This window comes from Nuphar pumila, chromosome 2 (genome assembly GCF_984573655.1).
Source record: "Nuphar pumila chromosome 2, dmNupPumi1.hap1.1, whole genome shotgun sequence".
NCBI lineage: Eukaryota > Viridiplantae > Streptophyta > Magnoliopsida > Nymphaeales > Nymphaeaceae > Nuphar > Nuphar pumila.
In genome coordinates this window covers 11,717,365-11,734,264 of record NC_143250.1, presented here as the reverse complement: position 1 = coordinate 11,734,264, position 16,900 = coordinate 11,717,365, and the positions used below count along the sequence as shown (strand labels likewise).

At 34.9% G+C, this 16,900-nt stretch overlaps 1 protein-coding gene across 1 annotated transcript; it reads right to left on the bottom strand.

Moving 5' to 3' along the window:
• Nucleotides 1-13,713: 13,713 nt before the first annotated feature.
• Nucleotides 13,714-16,900, bottom strand: LOC149844764 (phosphoglycerate kinase 3, cytosolic). The gene is made up of 6 exons (XM_089995261.1): nt 16,240-16,900; nt 15,371-15,448; nt 15,013-15,273; nt 14,462-14,779; nt 14,199-14,357; nt 13,714-14,027 (listed from the first exon to the last, which is right to left on the bottom strand). Exons 1-6 carry the CDS (start codon nt 16,684-16,686, stop codon nt 13,818-13,820), a joined length of 1,473 nt encoding a protein of 490 aa, XP_089851387.1. The 5' UTR covers nt 16,687-16,900; the 3' UTR covers nt 13,714-13,817.

Genomic DNA, 16,900 nt, shown 5'->3' with positions numbered 1-16,900 from the left:
TGAGATTTTCATAAATCTCACGACATTTGTCACTATAGCTTGGGCTCGCTATGAGTTTCACTTCATCTCGGCTCGCTACAAGAATGAGCCAAGCTTGAACACCCTCTACTCACTTTGTTTGGCTCGTTTACCTTGCCCTTAGTACCAAGGCAGAATGTGGTCTGTTGGCTATATCAATGTTGCATATTTGTATGGGGTAATTGAAGGGGGCTTATCTTTCCATATTCTATCCATACCCAACAAACTCAGTTTGCCTAACCTCTTGGCCATATAGTTGTTAGATTTGATATGCTTAACTAATACAAACTCTTTCAAGCTTCACATTTTTTGCACTAGAATATTCTTTTTTTTTTAAAGGCAAGCTAGGCTTAGGTGGACCCCTAGCAGAAAGCAACTGCCCCATGTGGCAGAGGGATTCGATCATGGGCCTTCAGCTTGACACAAGACCTCGCTTACCACATGGGATACCACCTCTGTGGATTACTTATGCAGAGGGATTCTGTTTTTTTTTTTACATAAAAATATTCTTATTTCCAAGACCTTTACCCCCTTCCATATACCAAATCAATTAGACCTTCCAAGCCCCAAGGGGTTTTGCACAGGGACTTGGCCACTAAACCGGTGGTCAGAGTTTCATTCTCATGAGCATCAAACCCCTTGCATTAATGAGGGTAAGGGATAAGTCTATACTCAGCCGAAGCCGCCGGGTGACTCCTTCGGAGGGCAAGGAGTGCGCCACAGGTTTACGCTATCAAAAAAAGCGACCATAAGTATGGCAGGCTGAGCCAGTGCGACTAGGACTATAATCTCCAAGGTGGTTTTCTTGTCCATGCAAAAAATGTACGACCTTCCATAGGTTGCACTTTTTGTAAGGTTGAAGATCTCCGAAGCATTGGTTAAAAAGTGAGTAGCTTGACCTGGGGTTGAAAACAGATGGGATATATGATCTGAATCCAACAAGTTACTTTCGGTTTCAGATCCTTAACGTAAGTAATCCAAATGTGCAATCAAATCAGATCAGGATTTGCTTTCTCAGATTATTTTTGTATTTGGTTCAGTATTTTATGTCAGATCCAATTCGAATTCTTAGCATGTTCTTAATCTTGCTTTACGAGACCCAGTATCATTATATGTATTTCAGATCCGGATTCAATTGTATGCAATCTGATATGATTCATATTTGCTTTCCATATTTCAAATTCAAATCTGAATCTGGTATTACCTGGTGCGTATCCAATCCATTTGCACCCCTAGCTTGACCAAGATAAAAGCCGAGAAATTGGACCAAGTAGGGATGGAAAATGAGACAAACAGCTCGCCGTTCCGGCAAGCCACTCATTTAGGTAAATGAGCAGAGCACGAACATGGCAAGCTTGACTAGGTTCGTTTTACATAATATGTATTTACAAATTATATATTTTATATATAGATATTTTAAAGAAAATTATTATACTTTACGACAAAAATGATGTATTTTCTAAAAAACCCTATAATTTTCAAAATTCGCCTGATATCCAAAATGACAACTTTTCTATAAAAGAACTTTTTTACCCTTCACATTGGCAAATTTCCTCCATATATGCAAACTTTCCTCTCAAATATCCAAATATGCAATTTTTCTCTCAAATATGTGAATTTTCTCTCACACATTTGTGAATGTCCTCCTGCCTGCTTCTATATTTGAGAATGTCTTGACCTTCACATGTGAATATCCTCACACATTTGCAAATGTCCTCCTGCATGTGCCTTTTATGCGATTTTTAGTAAAAAGAATTTGTTGAAAAAAATTGACACTTAAAAAATGTAATGAGCCTTTAGTGACACTTTAAAAGCATCGCTAAAGCCTTAGTGATGCTTCAAAAAGCATGATGAGCCTTTAGAAACACTTCAAAAGCATCGCTAAAGCATTTAACAATGCTTCAAAAGCATGATGGGCTTTTAGTGATACTTCAAAAGTGCATATTTGAAAAGGGGGAATCACAAAACAGAATACTAGATTCACATATTTTGGGATACAAATCACATATTTGGGAGGACATTAACATATTCTTATATTTTGAAAGAAAATTCGCAAATGTGTGGGAGGAAATTCGCATATATTTTTATGGTTTAGTTTAACTTCATATATATATTTATGTGAACTTCATGAGGTGTATGCGTATTAAGTAGGATAGTTGTGAGGTTACAAGGTTCAATTTAACAAGTGGTTCACACATTTTTTTATGCAAATTTTGTATTATATATGCAAGCTTAGTCTGATATTTGCGAAGTTTTGAGGTTGGATTTAACAGGATGTTCACAAATATGATTATGTGAACTTCATGATGTTCACAAAAAAAAATTGTGTGCACCTCCTTTTAAGTGAGAATTTTTTATACACGATGAGTAGTGCGTATATTGTGTGAACTTTGTGAGTTTTGCATATGCAAATGGTAAAAAGTTTCTAATGAAGTTGGCTATTTGCGATTTTGGATATGGGGCAAATTTCATAAATTATGAGGCATTTTGAAAAACACATCATTTTTGTCGTACAATATAATCATTTTCCATATTTTACTATCTTTGCAAAATAGTGCTTCCCGAAATGCTTACCAATTGGACAAAATCTTCAGCATATCCAAAATCATTGATTCTTGAATTTTTTAGGATATTTTTTTCTTTGCACATGCAAACTTGCTAAGATTCACACAATATATAGGTATGTTGTAGGAAGTTCACAACATTTCAATAAAAAGAAGATTTTATGAATATCTACAAATATAGTACAACCTTCACAAATATAGTACAACCCTCATGAAGATACCATGTGAATCTCACTTAAGTAAATACTCCTCAAGGAGCTCTATAAAAGTATGTTGACATTCACAGACACCTGTTGTGAATGTCCCCGACATTCACACTTAGATTCGACATACGCAAATACAATATGACCTTTGCAAATATAGTATGACCTTCATGAAGAAGAGTTATGAACCTCCTTTAACTAAATAATACTTAAGGAGGTTCACAAAGTCACTTATTGCAAACATCCTTGAATTTCATACGATTTTCGCAAATATAGTACAACCTTCGTAAAGAAAACATGTGAACCTCCTTTAACTAAGTATTTTTTGACATTCAAAAATACCGATTGTGAATGTTTGTACCTTTGCATGATTGTTGATTCACATATAAAGTCATTGTGGTCTTTTTTTTTTTCTCGTTATAACCCTAACCCCTTTTTTTATTATGTTTATGGTGATTCCTGTGAAATCATCTTGCAACATTATAACGATATTGCAACATTCTTTTGGTTAAATTTTTTGTTTTTTGGTTCGGTCAAAAATTGAGTTATATGTATTATCTTCTTGCATTCTTAAGTTTTTTATAGATATATATATTTAATATGGCCTAGCATTTGTATTTGGTTGTTGTCGTAAAAGATTTATGTATATTTGCATGTATTTTATTTAATATTTGACATTGGGTTTTTCATTTAGGGTTTGCTATTTTTAAAGTTATTTTCATAGATATATATATTTGTTAGTGTTATAGATGATTTATATTTGTTTTCTGTCATTTATTTAATGTTTAGCGGTTTTGTCTTAGGGTAATGCGGTTAGGATTGATTATGCACAAGCATTCAATTAGTGTGATGGAATTGGGGTTGACTGTGCACAAACATTCAATTAGTGTGATGAAATTAGGGTTGACCGTACACAAGCATTTAATAGGTAGTTGGTTTTTATAGTGGTTGTTGTTATGGGTGAGTACAATGGGTTGGGTTTACCTGAACCTGACCCATACCAAATCCTATAAGATCTGGGTATGGTGATAAATAAGAAGACTTGATTAAGATCGGGGTTCGGACCTGAAGGTCTGATCAATACATGAAGTTGGGTATAGTTTATGAAATTGTATACCAGACCCAGGCTTGACCCGAGTTCCAATTAAGACCTATAAATTTTTTATATAAATTGATAAAAAAAATATTATTTTATCAAGTATGGCCAGGGTTTGGTTCATGTAGTTCTTATCGGGTTCAGGTATAGTTTCTCTTATGGTGAATCCAATTAAACCCAGGTCTAGACCCGATACCATACCCGAAAATCAGAGTTAGGTCTGGTTTCACCTAACCCGTCAACACCCTTAGTTATTATAGGTAGTTTTGTTAATTGAATATATGAAAGATATATGGATGACATTTTTGTCACATGCTATTTTTATTAGATGAACTGATAAATATGATGATTTTTTAATTAGTTTGTGAATTTGAATAATCAATTAGTTATAGCAGTGATCACGTTGACAGTTGAGAATCAGATGATGTTGATGACTATACCATGTCAGATGAGAATTACTCAAAAAACGATAGGGGAGGACCAGGATACGAATGACATGGAACAATTAATGATAGATGTAAATGATGCACAAATGACAATTGAAAAGTCGAATCCTTGGTATGTTGTACATGCTATATGAGTATTTATTGGCCAGAATAAATTTTTTCTGTTTTTATACTAATAAGATGTGGTTGAATAGGTTCTCGTTTAACGAATTCTCATACAATGAAGAGCAATTGAAAATAATTAAAGTGGAGGCATCTCAGTTGATTGATGAGTTGCATAATGAAAATCTTAATGATAAAGAATCTTTTTAGTGGCTAACAACAAGCTCAAATGATCGAGACATTATTGTCGGCCAACGGTTTAATAATTTGAAACAATATCATGAGTTTTTGAAAGATCATATGATCAAGAATAAGTATAAAATAAAATTTGTGATGAGCTACAGTAATATAGTGATTATTGTATGCACGAGAAAGAACCTGCAGACTATGGATAATTGCCCTTGAAAGATCTATTGCACAAATGTGCGTAGAGCAACACTCTTTCAAGTGAAGAAGTATGAAAGAGAGCATATATGTGGTGGATCATTAGGCAACCTTCGAGTTAAAAAGTGTCTGTTGTGTAGATTGTAGGTGTTATTTGCAAATGCATACACGATAACCCGAAGATGACTTTGAGAGAAATCATCAATGACATCAATCGTGAGGATGGTGTGAAATTAGTTATATACGAGCATTGTATAAACGTGAATGCATGAAGGAAGAGCTATATTGTAATATCTAAAATTTTTAATGTATATTATCAGAGTTAATTACGTAAAATTTTGTAAATTTAGATTTTGGGGCGTCACAATATTGGTATCAGAGTAGTCAGAATAAGTCCAAAAGAAAATTTGGAAAAAGTCCATAAAATTTGTACTTGGTGACATCCCGCTACCTAGAAGGATGGCGTAAATTTTTAGTCTAACCTAATGAGTAGGTTTAGACTATATACTATAAATTTAAATTGTAATTTATTAACAATTTTTTTATTTTGGTCAAATTAAATGTCTCGTCAACCACAAAACTATGATGAACAAAGGGATTTCCTTAGGGGAGTCCTCAACACCTCAATGCAAGTTGTGCAAGCCTAGCTGGTACAACCTCCTTATCCTCAATTTGTTGTATTCAAGCGATTCAAGAATAAGAAGCAGAGAAAGCTAGCTACTAGACTCTGCTCGAAGTGCAGAGAAAGTCATCTTAGACGTCCTTGCTCCCTTGACACTAGAGGATGTATGCACAGTGGGAAAATGGGGCATTTCACTAAGAATTGCCCAAAGAGGGTGATGCAGTTGCAGAAGATGCAACATAGCCAATATGAGGGGTACCATCAGAATCAAACTGTTGTAAGGATGTGTCTGAAATGCAAAGAAAGTCACCCTAGGCATCCTTGCCCTCGTGACACAAGCGGGTGTCTTCGCTAAGAGGAGATGGGTCATTTCATCAGGAATTGTCTGAAGAAGAGGGCACATTACCAACAACGACTTCAACAACAACACCAATAATGATCCCAGCATCAGCAACCCTAACAAAATCGACAACAAAAATATAACACAAGTCGAGTTTATGCGACCACTGCAAAGGAAAATGGTATCTAGCAACACAAAGTAGATAGAAAAGCTATGTAAACTGGAAGTTGAGTTGTGAGAATGATATTCTCAACCTTTTTGTATGATTTTATAGTAAATTTTGAGGCCAAAATTTCTTTTTAGGGGCCAAGGATATAATTTTTTAAAATTTTAATGTATATTTTTGGGGTTAATTACATAAAATTTTATAAATTTAAATTTTGGGGCATCACATATATGATTCATTTGAAGACTCCTTCAAAATACTTCATGCCTATTTGGATCATTTGAAGATGACAAACCGAGGTATGATAAGAATAATTGAAATTGATAGTAGAGGTTGATTTAAGTATATGTTCTTATCCCTCCACCATGCATTAATGACTTTTTAAAATGGTGTCCTCTAATTCTCATAGTAGATGTCACATTCTTATATATATATATATATATATATATATATATATATATATATATATATATATATATATATATATATATATATATATATATATATATATATATACACATGTGTGTGTGTGTATTGTTGTCGACTCATAGTATTGATCCTTGTGGTGAGATATTTTTGGTAGTATTTATAGTTATAGATAAGAAATTCAAAGATTCATGTGTAGTTTTTTTAGTATCTGAAGTATGAATTCATACACTTTGACGAATTTAGAGAGAGAATAAATTGACTATTATCTAATATAGACGTCAAGGGTTGTTGTATGTTGTTCCTCACACATTTTCTAGATGTCTTGTTGGATATTATAAAGAATTATTAAGAATTACAAACGAGATATGGCAATAGAAAATGAACTATCAAAGATGATTTACCTTATCTTATATTTCTCGGTGAGTCTTAAAAGTGATAGTCCTCATGTTTTACTACCAACTAAAAGAAACTAATTGCTTAACGTTGTTCACATCAAATGATCGAATGTCCCATTACGAAAGAAGGAGCTCATTATTTCTTGGTGAACCAAAACTTATCGTATCCTTATGAAAAATGTGACAATGTATTTGTTGAACAACATTACATACTTACATTTACGTTTACACTACATATGATGTGTATTTATGTCTTGAACTCAATTTATGTTGCAGATCTTAATTTCTCTCAACTGGGGCAATCACCACTGGATTCTTTGGGAGATGAATATGAAAATGAGGAAGTTCAGGTTGTACAATTCCACGGGAACCACAACTCATGCAAATGAGAACATCAAATCTCTAATATGAAAGAATTTATTTATTCAACAATATCTTTATTTTTCTCTCATATTAGATAGGATTGATGTTGAGATCCAAGTTTGTTTTATTGCAAAGTGTTTTGGCTATGACGCTTACTATAATTTGATCGTTTATTCCACATATGGTATTCCTCAACAAGATAACGGGTAAGTACTTTGCATATGTTTTTAAACTCATATATATATATATATATATATATGTGTGTGTGTGTGTGTGTGTGTGTATGTTATTGACTTTGTATATAATTGTTACATGATTGATTGTAGTATATTTATCCTAATGTACATGCAATAATTGGGTAGAAACATAAAACTCGATTTCACAAAGGTAAGCATTTGTGTCGTATTTTGCTATATTTTTTTATGTAAGTTAATTAATTGTTTGCTAATAACCTTTTTCTAGGCTCATGCAACATTGTGCAAGGTGTGTATGGTTAAATACTATGTAAAATTAAGGAAGAAAAAAGGAGATGAAAAAAAAGAAATCTCAAAAGAAAGCAAAGGAGAAGGCAAATAAGCAAAAATGACCACAACACAAAACAAATGCAAGAGAAGCGAAGCCAACTACCACAAAAGGTCCAGAGGCTAACCAAAAGGTAGTTAAAGACAAACAAAAAAAAGTCAAGGAAGAGGTATCAAACGACCTTGATAAGAAAGTTGAGATAAAGGAAATGTGGGATTTAATAAGTTGTTGATATGTAATCAGATGTTTTGTAAATTTGACACTAACTAATAACATGTGATTAGTAATAGTTTTTTATTTTATATTACCTTCTTTACGTAAAATTTAAAATTTACTATAACTAGCTTGTGGATGAATTTACTGTAAAATTTATTATATAGTTAGTTGGTTCTAGTATTTGTGGTGATGTTCGCATATAACATTATGAGAAACAAAGGACAATCATAAATATAGGTCATAGTTCGCAGTTGAAAATGACATTTGTAAATACATGCTTGAGTTCGCAAATATATGATGTGAACATCTCGACCTTTGCAACTCTGTGATGAGGATGAGGTCCACATGTTTGTGAATGTGAAGACCTTCACACGTTAATTGCATGAGGAACTCTTTTAAGTATATAATAACTTAAAGTTGAAAAATGGCATCCACGAATACATGCTAAGATCACAAATATGTGATGCGAACGTCCCAACCTTCGCAACTTTGTGATGAGGATCAGGTCTGCATGTTCACATCACATATTTGCGAACGAGAGTTTCTTCATGCATTAATTGCATGTAGATCTTCTTTAAGTATATAATAACTTAAAGTTGAAAAATTACATATGCAAATACTTGATAAGATCGCAAAAAATGGCATCCACAAATGCCTATTACAAATCACAACTCTTGAAAATGGACATCCACAAATATGTGTCTACATTTTTAAATATGGTTTCAAGTTTGCAAATATGTGTTGATTGTATGTAAACCTCTTTTCTGTTAAAAATGACTTATACACACTCTTATATGTGAATGACCTGAGGTTCACGCACTATGATGTGTGAATATCGTTCAATTGATAAGGTTAAGTCCTCGATTGTAAATGTCATCTAATTGATAAAGTTTAAGTCCTCAGTTGTGAATGTCCTGAGGTTTGCACACTCTAATGTGTGAATGTCGTCCAATTAATTAGGTTAAGTTCTCAGTTGTGAATGTCCTTAGGTTTGCATACTCCGATGTGTGAATGTTGTCCATTTGTTACGATTAAGTCCTCAGCTGTAACTATCATGAGGCTCACGCACTCTGGTGTCTGAATGTCATCTAAATGTTACAATTTATATCAGAGGAATATGGAAATAACATGAGGACATTCACAAACTTTGATGTGTGGATGCCTTCAGATTCACACACTCTGATATAAACCTTGTCAAGATTCAAATACAGTTTAAACACCTATTATTTTACATACATTCATATATTCACTATAAAAGAACTATTACAATTTGTATATATACATCTACACATCCACAATATGTACATTCAAACATTGACACATTCACATTATAAAAAAACTTGTTACAATTTATATATGCATCCATATATTTACACATTCACAGTAAAAAAATTATTATAATTTATATATACATCCATACATTCACAGTAAAAAAAATATTACAAATTATATCTACATGCACACATTTATAGTATATACATTCACACAATAACACATTCACAATAAAAAAACTATTATATTTTATATATACATACACACATTCACAATATATACATTCAAATAATGAAACAAAAGTACATACAAAAAAGTAATTCAATTTGAACATACTAGTCAATTACAACAAAAGTATATACATTTTATAATTGTTTGTGAATATATATATACAACAGAAAATTGTTTATGAATTTGATCACAACTGTGAGAAATCCTGGGCATGCTACTCTTGTGGATGTTGCATATCCTGCCATCATGTTCTTAGCTCCTCAAACTCCTAATCCTTGTTAAAGAGCAGTTGCCTGAGTTCGCAAAAGCTCTTGTTGATTATGTATAATGACGTCAATTGCTTCAAGCAAATCTTGTGGCCTACAGATTTCAACTCTTACAAGGGCTAGGTCTGCTTCCACTCCACTTGCAGTCCTAAGCTTCTTTCTCCTTGACCCAATTTTATCCTCATCATTTTATTTGCAATATATATATATATATATATGTGTGTGTGTGTGTGTGTGTGTGTGTGTGTGTGTGTGCACGCATTACCTTCTCAATACCCCTCTTTGTGTTGGAACTACTGTTTGTCAGTAACTACATTCTTCTCGCATGCACGTTCTGTGTAATACGAGTCTATTCATTGTTGTCATTATGGCAGTTTTCAAGTTCAGAGAAGAACAATGTGGGGTAATCGCTCGACTAATTCTTTAAACAGGCTTAAACACTTTTGCTAACTATAGGAGGGTGACAAGGTTGTTGTTGAGCATACCCAAACTGCTAAACTACTTGACTGGACACTCGGCATTCAACTTTATTCATGTTGTGCAACCAAATATTCTTCCCCCCTGAGGTCCATGGCTTGAATAACCATATCCTCCTCCATATCAGAGTCTCGGTAGGGGCACCACATTACCTACAAAATGAAAGTATAACAACTTCTTTCATGTATACTTGTGCTTTGGTCAGTACACACAGCCTTGCAGTGCAAAGGGTCCTTCACAACTGAGGACCCATCTCTCTTTCATCATTTTCTTCCTCTTTTTCCTCTACATCTAAGTTTTATCCATCGTATGACCTACTCTACATAGCAATACATGTAAATTAAGGGACTATGATAAATCAGAGGGGTCTTTCAATGCATATATACTCCCATATCAAAACCTGCAAAGATCAATACACAGATTAATTTATAAATTAGTATATAAAAATAATAAAATCATGTTTTCACATCAATCAAATTAAATCAATATTTGTACCTTCAACAACACCAACATACCGGCCAAGTTTTTTCTTATACACCTCACTTGACTGAGACTTGCGTACAGGTGTTCAAGTGAAGTTGTTCTTTATGTATATTCATTGATGCAATCTAGGTTTTGCACCAGTTGCACATATGATGCATGGATTGACTTTGCACCAGTGTCGATGAATATACAGGGGCTAAAAAAGTATAACAATAATGTTATCAACTGCTTTTCTACCTTATGACTGACCTTCTCTCCAACACAAGCTAATTTTCTATTCATTCTCCTTGCCTTGTTGTTGTCATATTTATTCCTCAACCATGACAACTTCAACATTTCACCTTCGAATGCATTCAGGCGTGCTTTCAATAAAACTTGACATTGATGCTTGAAATTTCCAAACTGAAACACATTTACTAGTTTCCCATGGCACTTCAGTCCAGTGATGTGTGTCACATCTTTCAAGGTGATGATCATCTCAATATCAAATAATTTAAACGTGTTGGTTGTCGGATTCCAAAACTGCACCATAGAATCTACGAGAGTATGATTAATTTTTTCATAGTGTGAGCTCCAATATTTTTTTAAAAAGCATTTGATCCAGTTAGTCCTTTGCTTCCCCAAATAGTGTTATGAATCACTCATGTGCTTGAAACCATTAGAACCAATGAATAAGACTTATTGGATCCTTAGACTCTTGATACTGCGGATGCTGCAATCATAATAAAATTTGTATGGAACTAGTTAAATATCATAATTTAATTATTGAATATAACATTAAAAATCAATTCAAACTTAAATTCATAGAAAAAACCAAATCAATTCCAATATTGCAAACCTTAAAATCAAATTCAAACTTAAATTCATAATTTAAAATAAAAATCTAAAATTATAATTGAATTTCAAATTCAAATTATAAATACATTCAAATTAGTAGGAAAATATATAACTTAAAATTAAAATTTAAAAAAAAAATCATATTTCAAATTCAAAACCATGCACACAATTGAAATTCAAATTTACATCAAACTCGTAATTCAAATTCATATACGAATTTAAATCCAAATCCATATAAAATATAAATTTAAATTCAAGTTTCATATGAAAATCTAAACTCATAACCCAAAATCAAATATAAATTCAAAAATGAAATTGAATTCATATTCATTATTTAAATTATGATTGAAGCTCATAATTATAATTCAAATTTAAACTCAAAATTCAAATTTTTTTAAATTTAAAATTCATAATATAAAATTTAGTTAAAATTCAAATTCAAACTCAAATGAGTTAAAGGTCCAAATTCAAATCTTAAAATTTAAATTCTAAATTTAAGTAGATACTTTTTAAAATACAAAGTTCATATATAATCTAGAAATTCTTTTTTGTAAAATTTCGTTTCAATTTCAAAGTCAAACTCATAATTCAATTTCAACTCGAACTTCAAATTATAATCTACACAGTTAATTAAAATCAAATCTAAACTTGAATGTAAAATTCAAATTGTAATGTAAAAATTAAAATTAAGAAATCAAACATAAACCCACTCAACTGAAATTTAAATTTCAAATTCAAATCCAAACTCATAATTAAAATTTAAATCCAAACTCATAATCCCAATTCAAACTCAAGTTTAAACTCAAAATCTTAATTTAAAAGGTAAATGTAAATTCAAATTTAAAGTCACAATTCAATTTAAAATGCAAATTTAAAATTCAAATTTAAATGTAAATTCAAATGTAACCTTACAATTCAAATTATAATTTAAGTAAAAAATTCAATTTGAAATTCAAACTCAGTTTTTAAATTAAATTTAAAATACAAGTTTAAATTCAAGTTTCATATGAAAATCTCAACTCATAACTTAAATTCAAAATCATATTTGAGTTCATATTCATTATTTAAATTATGATTCAAGCTAATAATTACAATTCAAATCTAAACTCACAATTCAAATTTAGTTCGAAGTTTAAAATTCACAATGTAAATGACATGGTTAAGATGGTTATAGTAGGATGTGAAAGTTATTGTGGAGAAGGCTACTACTTTATATTGTGACAATTAGAGTGTTATTCATCTTGCCAAAAAACCAGAATTTCATAAGAGAACCAAGCACAATGAGATGGATTCACATTTCATCCCTAGAGTATTAGATCATTGTCATACATTGGAACTGCTAGTCAGATAGTAGATTGCTTCACAAAGAGTTTGCCCTTAAGGACATTCCAACCATTTCTTTTTAAGCTTTGGATGATTGTGTTCTCATCACCTCAAGCTTAAGAGAGTGTTAAAGAATGTAATATCCATTTTACTAATATGTGTATGCTACCATCTATAGGCTGTACATATGTTTATTGTAGAAGGGTATTCTTGAAATATTATAGTCAACCATTTTTGTCGATTTATTGTAAAAGGGCACCTCATTTATGTTGTAGCTTTTCATTCTTTTGAACCTAATGAAGAAATAGTGTTCATCTTCCTCTTTGAGCTTCTTCTTCTTGAAATTCGTGCACTTTCATTGCTGCTAAAATAACCCATCATCACTTATATTCGATCTCTACCATGCGTCTCACTTGAGAACTGTGGGAGTGGGGCCATGCACATCTTCATCACATGAGATGTGTGATAGAGATTGAATATAACTGGTGAATCAATCATATACAATATGAAGTTATGAACCCAATTAAAAACATGGACCATCCATCAAGGCCTTGAAGCCACCTCTGGGCAGAAAACTCAGATGGCTTGAGACAGGAACTTTGATGAGTGGACCTGATCTGTGCATAACGATTATCCTCACAATTTGTCTCATTCTGTATTTGTGGATGAATCTCCTGTTACCACTTTCACACATCCAGCAAATGTGATACAAAGATCTCTTAAACTCATCTCTTATGTCTTTAGATTAATCACATGGCAGCATTTTAAGTGGGGCCCGCACGTATTCCGTTGCTGTGAGGCTTATAGAATGCCGTCGTGTGATTGGCCGTCACGATATTGGAGACGAGTTAAGAGATCATTTCATCCTAATCACAACTTTACAGGTGATTATGGCTAAGCAAACACACATTATCTATGAATGATTGCTAATCATGGGGGAGCATAAAAACATATGTACCAAAAATCGGAATTTAGAGATCACATTATTCCAATCCACTCTACAAGCATTGAGGAATTGACAGCCCGGTACAACACTCATTCTCTGCACTACCGTTCAATGCCTCAGACAGTAACGATCACTGCCTCATCAAGAGCTAGAACTCCAGGAAGTACCTTCCCTTCCAACAGCTCCAAGCTAGCACCACCTCCCGTTGAGATGTGGCTCATCTTGTCTGCAACTCCTACTTTCTCCACCGCAGCGACTGAGTCTCCACCACCTATGATCGTCGTTGCACCCTTCCCACTAATGTCTGCAAGCTTCTTAGCAATGGCCTAAATTTGAAAGCAAGATGAGATCATCAACTAATGAACCAATAAATTAATCAAACAGTAAAAAAGAGAGGAAGCTCAAGACCCTCATTGCAATTGCATTCCAATAAGTAGGATAAGAAAAGGTGCACACAATTATGTTAGGCTGTTAGCCACCATAATTAATCAGCATACCTCAGTTCCTACTGCAAACTTGTCAAACTCAAACACTCCCATGGGACCATTCCAGATCACTGTCTGAGTAGTGTCTAAGGATTCACTGAAAGTCTTGATGGAATCAGGTCCAATATCAAGTCCCATCCAACCATCAGGTATTTCGGAAGCTGGAACAATCTGCACATCAAGAAAGGAAACAAACGGTTGAATTTAGACACAGTTGGTTCTCTTATTTAGTTGCATATATCAACTCTGATCCAGAAGCAGAACAAACAACAAACCTTGCTGTTTGCATCAGGAGCGAATTTGTCAGCAACAACAACATCTGTAGGCAACAAAAGAGATACCCCCTTCGCCTTTGCTTTCTCAAGAAGTGATGTTGCAAGATCAAGCTTATCCTCCTCCACAAGAGATGATCCCACCGAGAGACCTTGTGCCTTGTAAAAAGTGAAGATCATTCCTCCACCAAGAAGAAGAATATCAACCTTTTCCAACAGTGACTCAATCACTCCTATCTTGGATGAAACCTTTGACCCACCAACAATGGCGGCAAATGGTCTCTTGGGATTTGAAACAGCACCAACAAGATAATCCAGCTCCTGAAACAAGTCCAGGCTTCATACAATAATTGGAATTTTTTCAAATTGATTGGAATACAATTATCTCCGAAACAAAAATCAAGCAAGTGGCCACTTTTTCTTTTAAATGCATCGACTATACTAGACCAGACAGTATTCCCTCCTCCCTCTTTACTGAGAGAGAACTTTTTAATGCAAGCAAGCACACACACACACAATATGCTCATGGGATGACAAAGAAGTTCAAAATATACCTTCTGCAAAAGAAACCCAGAAACAGAAGGCTTCAAAAACTGTGTCACTCCCTCTGTTGAAGCATGTGCTCTATGTGCAGTCCCAAATGCATCATTTACATAAAGCTCGGCAAGTGAAGCTAACTTCTTGGCAAACTCCGGGTCATTTTTTTCTTCCTCCTTGTAGAACCTGACATTTTCAAGAAGTAAAACACCTCCGTCTGGGAGTGCAGCCACCAGTTTCTCAACTGCTTCACCGATACAGTCATCAGCTTTCACAACCTGCTTGTTCCATCAATGAGCCCAAAAATTAAAACTCCCAGAAGAATGCTGTGGACAAGCAGCCATGTGACAACTAATGAGAAGTGAAGAGGGATACCGTGATACCAAGGAGTTCAGATAACCTAGGAACAAGAGGGCTCAAGCTATACTTTGGTGTGACACCTTTCGGACGTCCCTAAGCACAGAAAGCTTGTCAGTTTATACAGTATCCATCTGCAGCATAAATGGTAAGTCAAAGAAGCAATGCACATAAGCCACATCAATTAACCGCATGGACTTGTGCCGACTGATGAAGGCCGACAGTTTGAATAGTAAAATGTCCTAAAGCATCACAAAATGCACTGACAATGAGCTTTAGACAAACAACTGTGGATGATGCACAATCATTTAGAGAAAAAAAAAAGAGAGGAAATAAAATTTTTCTGTCTTGTTGAGTTTTGGAGGGGTTGCCTATTAGACCGTATGATCCAGGGGTTTCAACAAGTATGAATATTCCCCACTACCAACATTACATTATCAGGAGAGAAAAGAAAAAATGACAACAGCTACCTATAGAACCGATGGATTAAGAATCGCGACTACGAAATCACACCAAGTAAAATGCACCATTATAGCAACATCCAAGTCTGACAGAATGTGGTGTTTCCAGTGGCAGAAACAGGCGAAAGAACCTGCCCTTGGGAGGGGAATAACAGCTAGAAACGACTGCTAATACCCGCGCCGGCTGAGGAACAAAAGAAAGAATCCGCCAGAGGAGGGGCTCTCATTTGATTAGCTAGTTGACACATTCACTAGAGAGAATTACGGTCATACAGAGAAAGCAAAAGGACCAACAATTCATAATTTACACCGCGAATCTCAACCAGGGGAATCGAAAAGCGGAAAATCACAAGCGAAGAGAAAAGATCACTCCAATTCCGAATTATTTTTCCTTACAAGAAAAGAAGGGGAGAGTCAATTACGCACCAGATGGCTGGATAGGATGACCTTGGCACCATTGGAGATCAAATACTTGATGGTGGGGACCGCAGCCCTGATCCTGGTATCGTCTGTGATCTTCTGGTTCTCGTCCAAGGGGACGTTAAGGTCGGCCCGGACGAAGACCCGCTTCCCTTTCAAATCCGCCGCTGAAAGATCGCCGACGCTCCTCTTCGCCATCGACACGACGCCGCGCACCGGCCGGCCGGAGGCGGAGCGCGTCTGAGCATGGACGGCAGCGAGGAGGGAGTCGGAATTAGAGGCGGAGAAGCGGAGGGAGGACGGCGAGAGAGAGGAGGATCGGAGACCGCCGCTGAGGAGGGCAGCCTTGGGCACCGGAAGGGAAGCGGAAGGGCGAGAGGAGGATGGGGAGGACGAGGAGGAGGAGGCGGTCCTGAGCGCAATGCGAGGCGAGGAGAGAGTTGCAGAGGCCATGGCCGACCCGACCCTGAAAATTCTGGAAGCTTCTCTCTGGTGGAAGTGGTGGCGGTGATGGAAGAATGGGGAATTGGGGATGAGGGGAGATGGGGGTTTTTTGGTCTGTGGATGTGGGGATGGATAGTGATTGGGTTGCCTCCTTATCGTTGGCGAGAGGCAGAGAATTGCAGCTCTCTCTCTCTCTCTCTCTCTCTCTCTCTCTCTCTCTCTC

What these genes read in the sequence shown, in the direction of transcription:
- LOC149844764 (XM_089995261.1), bottom strand. Translation starts at nt 16,686, where the DNA reads ATGGCCTCTGCAACTCTCTCCTCGCCTCGCATTGCGCTCAGGACCGCC. An exon ending in CTGGGTTTCTTTTGCAGAAG is followed by an intron (nt 14,780 to 15,012) that starts GTATATTTTGAA and finishes GACTTGTTTCAG; the next exon opens with GAGCTGGATTATCTTGTTGG. An exon ending in CTCCTGATGCAAACAGCAAG is followed by an intron (nt 14,358 to 14,461) that starts GTTTGTTGTTTG and finishes CTTGATGTGCAG; the next exon opens with ATTGTTCCAGCTTCCGAAAT.